The 13076-nt window shown below is 39.7% G+C and overlaps 1 protein-coding gene across 2 annotated transcripts in view; it reads right to left on the reverse strand.

Moving 5' to 3' along the window:
• Window positions 1–1715: 1715 nt before the first annotated feature.
• Window positions 1716–13076, reverse strand: part of pdia5 (protein disulfide isomerase family A, member 5) — a 65900-nt gene continuing 54539 nt past the window's right edge. For both annotated transcript variants that reach the window (XM_032568134.1, XM_032568135.1), the window contains exons 16-17: window positions 5679–5813; window positions 1716–4720 (exon numbers count right to left, since the gene is read on the reverse strand). In XM_032568134.1, the coding sequence (XP_032424025.1) occupies window positions 4640–4720; window positions 5679–5813 (216 nt within the window). In that variant the 3' untranslated portion in view covers window positions 1716–4639. The remainder of the gene's footprint in view (window positions 4721–5678; window positions 5814–13076) is intronic.

A 13076-nucleotide genomic window follows, 5' to 3' on the forward strand; every position in this document is an offset into this window, starting at 1 on the left:
TAATACAAAGTTGATATTATTCAAAATGTCTTTGTTATGACAACTTGACATTAACCAAGAAATCATGATCTGACATAAAATTGTTATGAAGGTATTACTGATTAAACTTTAGCTTTAATAACACAAAGTTACATAATTTTTTAAAGTTTAATCAGTAATACTTTTATAACAAATTTATGTCAGATCATGACTTTTTGTTTAAAGATGCTAATTGCCTTCCGACGCTTTTGTTGGTTTAATGTTAGATGAAAATCATGCAGTTATAGTCATCAAACTAAAATTAAAGCAATTTAAATCAAAAGTATAATTGAACAGGTGAAATGAAAGAAAATACCTCATGCAACAAAGCTAGAAAAGAAATTAATGTTGGAAATGATGCATTAATTTAGTCTATGTACTGACCTTTTTTAATCAGATAATTACAAATGGATAACCTTACTACCTTTATTATAAAGACAGTCTATTCTAAAGCCTGTTAGAGTTACAATGCTTCTCCAACTATCCGGTTTCATCACTAAACACCAGCAGAAACCATGATTTTCAACGTTTCTGATGTGGTGGCACTTTTTCTTTTTTTTAGGTTATGACTGTAATATATATATATATAATAAATAGTATTTATCTATGGCTTGCCCAGTTTTAGTGCTCCACTCAGATCTAAAATGGGCCATTCACTGGCATCAGCATTTTCTTCAATTTGCATCAGTTTTCTCTTCAAATGTAAAACTAAAAAATAAATAAATAAAAAAAAGAGAGAGAAAGAAAAAAAAAGTGACAAAGGAAATGAAAACAGCAGCACAGAGATGGTTAGTGGCCTCGTCCTTCACGCATACCTCCTCTGCAATCTCCCCAGAGCACAACAACGTGTCAGCCTGAAGGGAAATGCTCCACAACACACCCTTGGGCTAAGTGTGTGTGCGTGTGTGTGTGAGCCAGAGAGACGGTGGGGGGGGAAGTGGATGATGGATGTGTGCTGCAGCTGACAGGTTGATGAATATCCACAGGACTCGGTGTTTTAATGCAGAAAGTGTCAGGTGTGAGGAAGACAGCGTCGTCATTTGCACTGACACAGTGTAAACAAATACATTTACATATACTGTATATATGCATGCACAATCAAATAATTCAGATGCATCAATGCAAATTTTCAATTTGATGTGATCGTAGCTTAAGGAATTCTTTACATCCATCATATTTGGTAACACTTTGGGTCTGCATAAGACCTACATGACACGGTCATGAACATGCAGGAGTCTTCATCAATGTTTATGACTGCTATGAAGTGTCATTTGTTAAATAATTACATTTTTAATGCAAAGTCGACAATTTTAATTGACTCGTAATGCAAATTTGAATGCAACTTGGCATTAAAAGTGTCATTATTTACAGAATAATGCAAAGTTGACACGTTTAATGCAGCTTTGTATTAAAGAAAAACTGAAGAAATTAAATTAAAAGACCCCAATTTGATTTCCTTGTTTATAAAATGCATCCAAACTATGCAGTCAAACCATTTCACTTTCATAGAATGAAAGTGAAATGGAAACCCAACAAGGTCATTCTGATGCCGCATTCTGACAGTCCGGCTCCGCTTTGCTATTTTTCCTGCTGCAATAAACGTCAATACCAAATTCATGAGCAATTACTTCAATATTCGGTGAATTATTTTAGACAAAAAAAAAAATAAAACAAACTAAAAATGCCAACATCATGGAAACGCTTTACAAAAAGAACCATTTATTCCATAAAAAGGTAAAACAAAATGTTGGAAATGTTTGGCTTTATTTTACTTTCTTACTGCAAGGGTCAAAACTGTACATATGGCTGGGCGGGCACAGAGGAAAAAACAAACAAACAAACAAAACAAAAAAATCAACAAAAGGCAACAATGACTTCTTGGCATAAATTGTGAAAAATACCCACAGAACATGAATCCCTTTGGGAAGAAACCTCTCGATTATTCAACAAACGTACACTGTCAGTGGGGCGGCTGCTGAACATAAACCAGTGGAAAGACGAATGAAAGGCAGTTGTTGCTTAATGAGATGAGGACGCCACCTTAATTACAGCGGCATGTCCTCTTCCACCCCATTGCATAAAACACTCATGGACGTTCACGCAGACAATGAAATTACAACTGGTTATAAAACGTGTTTGGTTCCAGCCAGAACATTTCAGTCATTTTCACTGGAGCAAGTTATTCAAAAATATTGTTGTTTTTTTTTTACAATAAAGGGTTCAGTAACCTCTACTACCGACACGCCTCGATCGATTTACGAAGGCAAAAAAAAAGAGGGGAAAACAAATGAAACGTGTGTTTTTGAGATAAAAAATGTAAACAATATTTAGTACGGTGGCCTAGGGGCTCAGAATGATTCAGCTGGAAAGAAGTAAATGCATTCCCTTTTTAACTGTGTTACACTATCCCTGAGAACCGTATTTGTATCGAAGGAAAAGGTTTTGATTAATAAACACAAATGGAGCAATAGACAGGAGTTTGAATGTTAGGAAACAAACTATCAAAATAATAAAAGAATGATTTTCGGGATGAAAAGGCATTAAGGATGAATCAAATTTGATGCGGAGACGCAACAGCAGGGGGATGAGCGTCTAGATGTGTTCGAGAAGATCCGGGACGAGGACAGGCGGACGTGGACTGTAGCGAACGCAGCGGCGACGTTTCAGAGAGGAGTCAGTGAAAGCAGCACGGACACCCGCAGCAGGCTGCAGACCCACAAAGCTAGCTGCTCAAGTAATAGGCCTGAAGGGATCCAGCTCTGCATTTAGATCCACTTCACGGTAAGATCTAAATAGAATCACTACCTATGATACATCGCCTCGCAAAAGTATTTGTGTGCTTTCGTCTCTTTTCCACATTTCCTCATGCTACAGCCACAAACGTAAAAACTACTCATTCGATTTTATGCAGCAGACTAACAATTGAGAAGTGTAACAAAAGTGACACACGGTTTTGGAAGATTTGGTGTGCGCGTATAATATGATGCCCCTAAATAAAAACCGGTGCAACTCGATTGCCTTTAAAAGTCACAACTGACACGCCACGGAAGCTGTGTCCTTTTCAGAAGTAGAGGTGGCGCCCACGGTGAAACACGGCGGCGGCAGCATCATGCTGTGGGGATAATCTTATTCTAGAAGGACAGGAAAGCTGGTCAGAGGCAGACTGGGGCAGATGTTTACCTTCTAGCAAGCTGAGAGTGTTAGAAGAATAGTTAGCATATTTGTTTCTTACAGTGGCTCAGTCAAAGTCCAGAGCTAAATCCAACAGAAAGGCTGTGGTAAAACTTAACACCTGCTCTCCACCCAGTCTGACTGAGCCAGAGTTACTTTGCCCCAAAAAAAGATAAAGAATTCAATCTCAGATTCGTATTTTTAAGAAATTTTGAAAAACCATGCATCATTTTCCTTCCACTTCACAACTTATTACTTTTTGTTATAATAAAATGCCCAAGAAAGCGTGTTGAATGTCGATGCGATGTTCGAAGGCAGTGAATACTTCTGCAAAGAAACGTCAAAAAAGGTAACTTTCATAATTAAACCCCAAAACCTTTGGTAGCTTCTATGCTAATGTAAAGGAGCCCTCCACCTTGTTAGCATATTCATGAAACCTCGTTATGAGCGAGCAGTAAACCGAAAAGCCAGAGAGAAAATATCAGCACAGCTGTGAGTGATAAATAGATGATTATGTTACCCGGACTGGCTCAAGTTGCAGTCACACCAGGCCTCCGACTCTCTTCCACTTATCTTCGTCATTTTGCGGTTTCAGATAATTCACATTCTTCAATTTTTAAAAGGCCACCATTTTGGAGACAGAGACAGAACATTGACCCTTTAGTCCCCAGGATGCCTAATTTGGATTATTACTGATTGTACAGCTAAAAATATATATATTTTTGTTTGGTTTTGTTTTACTTGGAGGTTCTAGAAGATGAACAAACCTTTTAAAAACTATGATTTGGATCTCAGCTACCTTACATGTCTCTCTATTGGTCCTTGCTAAAGGCCTGGGAAAATGTCAACCTGACGGCACCACCAACCCGAGCTGGATTTAGGCAGAAATGGATAATTAAATTGAAACGCATGACTTATTTATTCTAAATGATCTTAAAAAAGAGAAAGCGACGCACTGAATAACATAAAAAAGAGAAAAAAATCAGCATGGATCATCTGTGAAGACAGTGCCAGGTTGAAAAGAATCAGATGAAACCCTCTTGCGTAGCGACGGAAGATGCATCGTCCACGTTGAACTCCACCATAGTCAGATCGCAGATCAGACTCCCACAGGCAGAAGCAGGGCTCACTTTTGCATAGATAGGGTGTAGCTTTTAACATGTTCAAGTCACAGTGACTGGGCAAAAACAAACAAACAAACAAAAAAATCACTCTCTTTTTTTAAAATCTATTTTGTGCCCATCAAAATATCCACAAGAAAGAAGTCTCAAGTGGTAGGTCAGTACTCTGTTGGTATCATTACAAATGAGATCACCATGGTATAAAAAAATAGCCTTTCGCTGAGGTCATTGAGTTTCCCCACTTCAGTGCCGAAAGGGCCCTTGCCAAACTCAAGGGTCACAGTGCATTGCCCCTCCTGCCCCCGCTTTTCCTACACGGGGCCCCCCCCTCAGAGCTCCTCCTTCCTCTTGACCACCTTCTCCTGGTCGCGGCCTCTGAGGTTACGCATGAATCCTATGAAGCCTGCTTCCTGCAAAGTGAAAGAATGATTAGAAAAGTTCAGTTCGGGTTAAGACTTCCCAGAGTTCAGTGCATTAATGAGTCTTTGTAACTTTGTAATTCAATCTTCTGTCATTATGCTTTACTTCAAGCTGGCCTGCCCGCACGATGAGAAAGTACCCAGCCGTGCCAGGTTACGGCTTCCTCTGCTTTGCCAAATCAGAAATATTAAGATCCACCTGCCATTGTTGCAGCTGCCCTTTATTTAATGATCCGCTTGAAGTTCGGCTGGAGCTCTGCATCTGGCCAAGGCAATCCGCTATAACAGCTTTTGCCATAAATAATTCATTTAAGCTGATATTTTCACATTAATTTACATGAGATTCGGAGTATAGCTTTGTAACTAATACCACGTTTCTCTCAAAGAATTGTGCTATTACAGATATGAGCACAAGGTTTCCAACAGAAAACTTGCTAAGCCCGGTGGTTGTGTGCCTGGGCAGTCATTCATCCAGCGGCCTCTCATGTTTTGAGTAAATTTTTTTTTTCCAAGTTGACAGAAAATTTGAATATGTCACTTGATAGTCATGTTATATTAAAAGATTGGAATATTAATACCTGAACACCAACTGTAAAGGCTAACCTGGTGGCGGCACAAGTAAAGCCTGATGGCCCGCCAGGCTTATAATACACTCGGGGAAACCCGTTAGCATCATGCAAAAATAGATACAGGAGTTCTGTTTTAAAAACATATAGGTCTTTAAAATTATAGGGTGATGAAACTAAAGTGGAACCGTTTGAGCTTCATGGCCGTGGTTACATTTTTGGGGAAATAGGGGCGTGGCAGCGTCGTGTTGTGGGTCTGCTCTGCTGCAGGAGGAACTGGTGCACTTAATAAAGTAGTTCTAATTGTGACATCCATCCAAGAAATGCTGCTGTGATTCAGATGAGTGTGTTAAAACACTGGTGAGACCAAAGATGGAGCTTACCCCGCGATCTCCGTTGTATTTTTCCACAAACTTGCCGTAGTTGTAGTGGTTGAACGTTGGGTAGCCCTCCACCCCCTCCTGCTTGCAGAGGTCATGGTTCAGCCCTTTTGTGCAGTCCACAGCAGCATAAACAATCTAAATGAAAGCAACGCTAATGGTCAGAAAACTCAGATCACACAAATATATTTTAATATTACAGTAACATGTTAGTGTGAGCTCTGGAATAAATTAAGAGAGCACTTAAAATCATCAGTTTCTCTGATTTTCCTTTTATAGGTATATGCTTGAGTAAAATGAACATTGTTATTTTATTCTGTGAACTACTAACATCATGTCTAAGAAATTCTATAAATTTTGTATTTATTTGCAGAAAATGAGAAATGAACAAAATAACAAAAAAAGATGCAGTGCTCTCAGACCTCAAATGATGCAAAGAAAACAAATTCATATTCATTTAGAAACAACAAAACTAATGTTTGAACTCAGGAAGAGATCAGAAATCAACAATTGGTGGAGTAACCAGAAGGGTTTCAATGAGGTTCAGTGCAGTGAGCTCTTTTTTCCAGAGCTGCATACATAATAGTATATATAGAAGTTTTATTTAGCAAGCACCTATGCGTTACTTTTTGACAATGACTTGCGCATGTTTCATTTCTGTGCTGATTTAAAGTTAGTTTTTATGAAGAAGAAACGTAATTTTCATATTAATACTTTAAAAGTGTGTATAAGTGTGTACTTGTATGTAACCTATAGAGGTCCATTCTAACCATTTTCACCAACAAATGGAGGTTTATTGTAGAACGCAAGGACATTTTCCTGCTCTTTACGTTTTTCCAAGTAGAATGTAATCAAATAAGAAGGATTATTTGTTTATTAACGCTTTGGAATGTCTTTAACTTGTCTCCAGTTGCCATGGTTACCTACCCTTATATCTTGCTGTCTTTTCATTAGCTAGCATTCTGTTAGCAACCAGCAATTCAAGAACAACCAGTAATTCAAGAACAACCAGTTAAACCAGAACAAACAGTAATTCAAGAACTACCATTACTGATTGTAACTCAAGAACTACCAGTAATACCAGAACAACCAGTTAAACTAGAACAACCAGTAAATCAAGAACAACCAGCAATTCAAGAACAACCAGCAATTCACCAAAGTCTGGTCCCCACAAGGGGAAACGCTGTTTTTGGGTCAGGGTCAGATTTAGGACTAAGGTGTGAATTAAGTTTTGGATAGGGTTACGGTTAGGTATGTAATAGGTTAGGGTAAAAGTAAGGTTTAGGCTGTAGAAATGAATGGAAGTCAAAGGAAAGTCCCCAAAAAGATAGCCACGCAAACATGTGTGTGTGTGCGTGTGTGTGTAAAAAGAGTGATCAATTCTATTCAGCAGCTCTGACAGAGGTGGTGAGGTAACCTTATTAAATATATAGAATCCCTGTTCCTTTTATTTGTTTGTAAAGTTGCCTGGTGCTCCATTCACTGAACATACAAGATAAAAACCTGGCAACAATCCATCTGAGACAACAAAAAAACCCCAACAACAACAAGGGAGACTTATGTTGCGTGGATGTTGAATCGATTAGTGACAAGCCATCCCAATGAGGCGTAAATGCTGTCTCACTGATACATAGCTCACTCAGGAAGTCCTTTTGGACAGCCCAAATATCACCCTCTTTCAGGATGCCGAGGGCTACTCATTGAACATGTCATTGTGAAATTATCACTTCCTGTCTGTCTGCTCGTGCATAACAAAATGCTGCAGAAGGAACAATATATTTGATTTTATTTTGCACACCTTCTGTAATGTGACAAATACTTTGTTTGGGTATTGCAAGATTTGTTGCTTCTTTATGCAAATACAACTGCTGGTTGAGAGTTGGTTTGCTCAAGTGGAAATATGTTTATTAGAAACGTTGCTAAGTGTGGGGTAAGTTTGTTGGGCGGCGCAACTAAAGGAGAATTTCACAGTCGTGCGATCAGCCTGACCGCTTTCGCATCGTGACGTCCTCTGCGTCTCCAAACACCTCCGAGTCGGGACTGCTTGAGATCCACGAAAAAAGAGCAGCGGGCGGCGGCAGAGACAACAAACGCTCGCAGCGTAACTCCAGGCTCCATCTATGTGCTCTGACCCTGCGCAATCAATCAGACTTGTGGCGAATTGACAGGAGAAAATGAAGTTGTAGAGCTATTGTTCTTCAAAGGGCTCCAGCTAATTCCGTTATTGATCCATCTTCAAGCGACAGAGGACTCCCACATCAAGCAATTTTACTGCATTGCTAAATTACCAGTTGGCCTGGTTTCGATCCACCCGGCAGTACACCGGGGCGCAGGCCGATACACGTAGAGATAAGAGTCTGAGCAAAGCTAAACATGTATGCTGAGCAGATATGGATGTGCACCAGGTAGTATCTGATAAGAAAGAGAACATAACTTTGATAAAGGAGGTGTTGTAACACATAACCTTTGATTTATTTAAACTTGATTCAGAATAGTGATTTCATGGGAAGATAATGCATCTCCCCTGTCCTGGGATTATAGTACATCTTGGCACATCTTACCTCACACTGTTGAAAAGTGTCTGAGTGCATTTCACAGAAACAGCTGTTCTCAGATCGCACCAGTGTTTAAAAGAAACAGAAGGAATCTTCAATCTTAGTGCTCCATGATTCTCTTCCAGTGTTAAAAGTATCAAACTGTTAGCGTTTTACTAAAGTCTTCATACAGTTGGAACTTTTACAAATGTTGTCACACTTACAGCCAATTTTGTTTTGTATTTTATTGGGATTGCATGCCGCTGTGGGTAGGCGTTTCCTCAACGACGACTAGGAAGCAGTAAGAGATGATGGGAAGATAAAATGAGCTAAAACAAGACAATGCTGGGAAAAAACATGATAGAAAATTCAAATGACTGGGAGTACAGGTTCACTTTTCAGCAGGACAACAACTTTAAACATACAGCTAGAGATGATGTTTAGAACAAAGCATAGCCATGTTCAGCTAAAGCGCTAATAGCATAGCTAATTGGCTAATTAACTTTTGCTAACTTTGAAAACGTTAATTTTCTTTGGTGTTTTGTTAGTTTTCAGTTGAATAAAGTTAGACATCTGTGCCTAATTACCAGTAATCACCATATTTAGATAATTCACCAGGCACATCTCTGTTCACTAAATTACTTATAAAGCTGCACTGTCAGCAGAAGGGTTAGATGCTGTTTGACAAATCCTGAAAAAACAGATTTTTGGATTATGCTGTTTTTGTCTTACGACTAGAGTAGAGAGATTTTTTTTTTTTAAACAAGCTGTTTGAACCAGTGTGAATCTTTAATTTAGTCATTCTTTGGAATTGAGGAAAAAGACAAACAACTCATTACAACTCCTGCACGCAGCTCCAGCTCTGCAGCTCTGCAACGCAACGTGGTTGCTCTAATTCTCTGAGTCTTCAAAGCGGCAGCTAAGCCTGTGTTTGTCTTTGGTGAATCAGGCAAGGGCAACTAATGGACTGATCAACACCAGCTTGGTGTGATACACTGGGGTTTGGCTTGATTAATAATGGAGAGTGCCAAGTAAACACAGGCTCACTTTGCAGATTTACCAAGACTTCAAACATCCTCTAGAAACTGGGTGGGGGGCAGGGAGTTGATGAGCAAAACTTATAGTTTTGTGTCCAAACAACAGAGATTATAGTCCTCTGGTTGGTACGTTTCACCGTGGGACTCGGATCAAGAAGCTGATCCAAACCCCACAGCTGAACAGTGAAGCAATGCCAAACCGTTTGAAGTAGCTTTGGTGCCTAGACGCCAGATTTAAAATAATAATAAGAAAACCCCATTTGCTTAGAAAGAGAAAAAAAAGAAGATTAGATTCTCAATTTGTGCTTCCTTGCTACACTTATTTTTCTCTTCAGCATTTTTTTTTTGTTCTTGTAATATTGACATATCTGTAAATGTTGTTGGTCATTATTTCTTCAACCAATTTCTTTCATTCATAGTGTTGGAGCAAACAGAGAGGGATCTTTGGTGATTCATCTATTAAGATAATCCAGACTACTGTGTTTTTCCCGTTCATCCCACAGGTCTCCTACAGCAGTGGTCCCCAACCACCGGTCCGCGGACCATTTGGTACCAGGCCGCGCAAGAAATAATGAACTACTTCCGGATCTTTTATTTTGAAAATCCCAAACCGGATTTTACCGGTAACATCTTGCGCGTCAAAATTGAGCCAACTTGCAGCACAATGAGTAACAAAACAACATCAGAGTACTGCGGCGCACCCCACCCAACAGCATCGGACTCATACTTACGACGTGCGCGGACCCCTCCCCGGTCCGCAGCAAAATTGCGAAGGGCTGACCGGTCCGTGCGACCAAAAAGGTTGGGGACCGCTGTCCTACAGGACTTAACTTGTATTGGCCATGGAAAACGGATAACTTTGTGCCTTCTGTTAATTTTGGAGGACATACTAATTAGAAGAAGTTAGGGTTATTTGGCTTTCAGGTGAAATTTTAGGATGAACTTAAAAGCACTATAACCTTCACATGTAAACTTTATATAACCTCAACATCATTAATCCAGTCATTGTGTCCCTGCATGAACAACCCAAGCCTAATTTCACCTTCATGGTTGACGGTGCTCCATCTCATTGAGGCCACATCTGGGGTCAGCTGAGTTGGTGTGCAGAGGTCCGCAACTCAACGACCCGAGGGTCGCTCAAGTCGTTGTGAAAATGGGATGGCATGCCTCAGCAGACAACAAGTCGACTTGTGAACAGCATGAGAGGCCGTTGTCAAAATGTAATTAATGCTCAAGAGCGTGCGACGCGCCATTGAGGGACTGACATTTTTTGTTGTGGCATACCCACCACTGGTGTTGGTTGGCTTTTGTTTCAATACATTGTTGGACAAGGGAACCACCATTGCAGGCTTCTCCTGAAATGCCCTACTTCCATGATAGGATCTCATTGTAGCCTAAACGTTTTCCATTTTCCATAGATTTTGCCCAAAAGCCAAATATTCCCAACTTTTCTGAGTAGTATACAAAAATTCATTTGTTGACTAAACACATTTTTGTAAAATGTTTTAAGACTACATAGATATATATTTTAAAACAATTTTCTTTATAATTTTTACTAATAGTATAGTGTATGTTGCAGCATTCATTGTCCTGCAGAAAGAAAACATGATGACTAATTTTCAGTTTCCTGAAAGCTCATAGTTCCAGTTAAAGTCCCAGTAGAGTTAATCAAACTCCATGTGTTTATGAAGTTATGGCTAAAAGATTGCATCTTTTTCAGGCATCACTTTTTGAACAAATGGCTGGCTTATCAGTCTAATGGTTGTTAGAGTTCTGTAACAATAAGAGTTGAAGATTTCTTTTTCATGCTGCTCACTTTCCATAGTAAAAAAGATATTTTTTTTCCACAAATCTGAAGACTGTTTAAGAGAAACAAGCCCTGTGTCAAAACGTAAACGTAACCCAGCTAAACAGAAAGTCTGGGATTAATAATTAAATGTTCTGAGAAACAACTTTAAAAGTAAAGCATACATTTAAAAAAAAGGCTTACTTTTAGAGTGGTTACAGGGCCAAAAGTTGTTTTTGTTCTCCACTGAATAAATAAAGTAAATCACAGGTTGGATTCTCTAGGGGTTTTACACGTCTTTACCAAAGGTGCGGAGAGCTCCGTGTGTCAGGGTTAAACTCAGCATTTAGAGGCCGACGAACAACAGTAAGCACTTTGGACAAAACTTTTTCAGTTTCATCTGTTTATGGTTAATGTCTCACTTATATGTTACAAAGAATTGCCTCAGAAAAATCCATGACCAAGTTGCCGAGGATATGTCACCGTTTCACGCCATCTGCCAACGATTTTGAAAAATGCCAACAAATGAGATCATCACATCGCCTGAGCTCACCGAGCAATTAATGTCAAACCTCTTCACGCAGCTTTACAACCAAAATACATTCGATTCTTTTTTTTTCGTCCATCCCTCTCAGTTTCAGATGATAGATTGTTGCGAAGAGAATTGCGAGACACGTCCCTTTCGTTTCTTCAGCGTGTGTGTGTGAGAGAGAGAGAGCTGGTGAGTCACGGAGTTGGGAAGGTTTGGAAATAAACCCAGGCAGTCTGAGCTTATTAACAGCAACGAGAAGAAGTGAGTGGGCTGGGGCGAGGGGGAGGGCGTAAGGACACAAGCCCCAGAACGAACAGTAATGAGACGGAATGGAGATGATGAAAGATGAGCATATCCTGTTGCGACTGCATGAACCTCCAATAACCTTCAAACCCCAAACGGGCAAAACAGATTATGAAACGGCCTGGGGTGGAACAAAGTGATCATTCTCCTGACTGACATGTAGAGAAAAATATTAGGAATGGACAATGTTGTGCACCAGAACGATTAAAAAAAACATGGGACGGCGTCTTTTTGTTTACGTTTGAGTGGAACTCGGGCGATTTTTGTGCAGATTAATAATAGAAAACCTGCAATTACATACCGTAGCTACTCGAAAGTTGTCAATGAAAGGCTATAGAAAAGCCAGTTGTTTGGAATAAATGTAAGCTGTGGGAACAGCTTTTCAATGTAGACTAGGAACAAAAAGATTTGACATATTAAAACTTCTAAACTGTACTCAATAATGATTTGCGGGCCAAAATTAGATTTTTCTCACATGGTGCGTTCACATCAAACGCGTTTTGAGCGTCAGGCATGTCTGGTTTACGTTCAGAGTCTATGTGGAAGCGTGTCGAGGGCCGTTGCGGCGCGATTTGAACCGGTTGGAGCGTTTGACGTGTCAAGAGCATCCAACGGAAAACTACGGCTGGAGCTGACGCATCTGACGCGCCTCCACATAGACTTTGAATGAAAGCCAGAGGCGTGAAATGCAAGGGGTAGAGCAAAATATCAAGCGTCCGCATTCAAAGTGCACACGCGTCAAACTTGAAGCGTAGAACGTGTTTTGGACGTGTGCAACGCGTTTGGTGCGAACGCACCATAAAACCATTTCGGAAGCTAAAAGTATTCAGAGTGCTGGCCAGGCAATGTGAATTCCTACATAAGGCCCAGAAAGCAGCGGACACTACATAAAATCACTTTAAAGACTTATAACCGAGTAGTTCAGTTCAATAACTCCTTATCACGGGTGATGTAATGAAGCATTTATATTCAGACACTCTTACTATTGCACTTCAGAATTGCTTTGTATTTTGCCAAGTTTATCACACCCATGTTTAAAACCATCAACATGGGTGTGATAAACCCATGTTATCATTTTAAAGATAAGCTGAGGAAATACAAAAAGCTGTATTTTTAAAAAAAAATAATGACTTAATTTCTTAAGGAAACAAGAAAAAAGTAACTGCCAGTAAATCAAAATAACCAGGTCAGATGCTTGAATATATGGTT

This window comes from Xiphophorus hellerii, chromosome 7 (assembly GCF_003331165.1).
Source record: "Xiphophorus hellerii strain 12219 chromosome 7, Xiphophorus_hellerii-4.1, whole genome shotgun sequence".
In the NCBI taxonomy this organism is placed as follows: domain Eukaryota; kingdom Metazoa; phylum Chordata; class Actinopteri; order Cyprinodontiformes; family Poeciliidae; genus Xiphophorus; species Xiphophorus hellerii.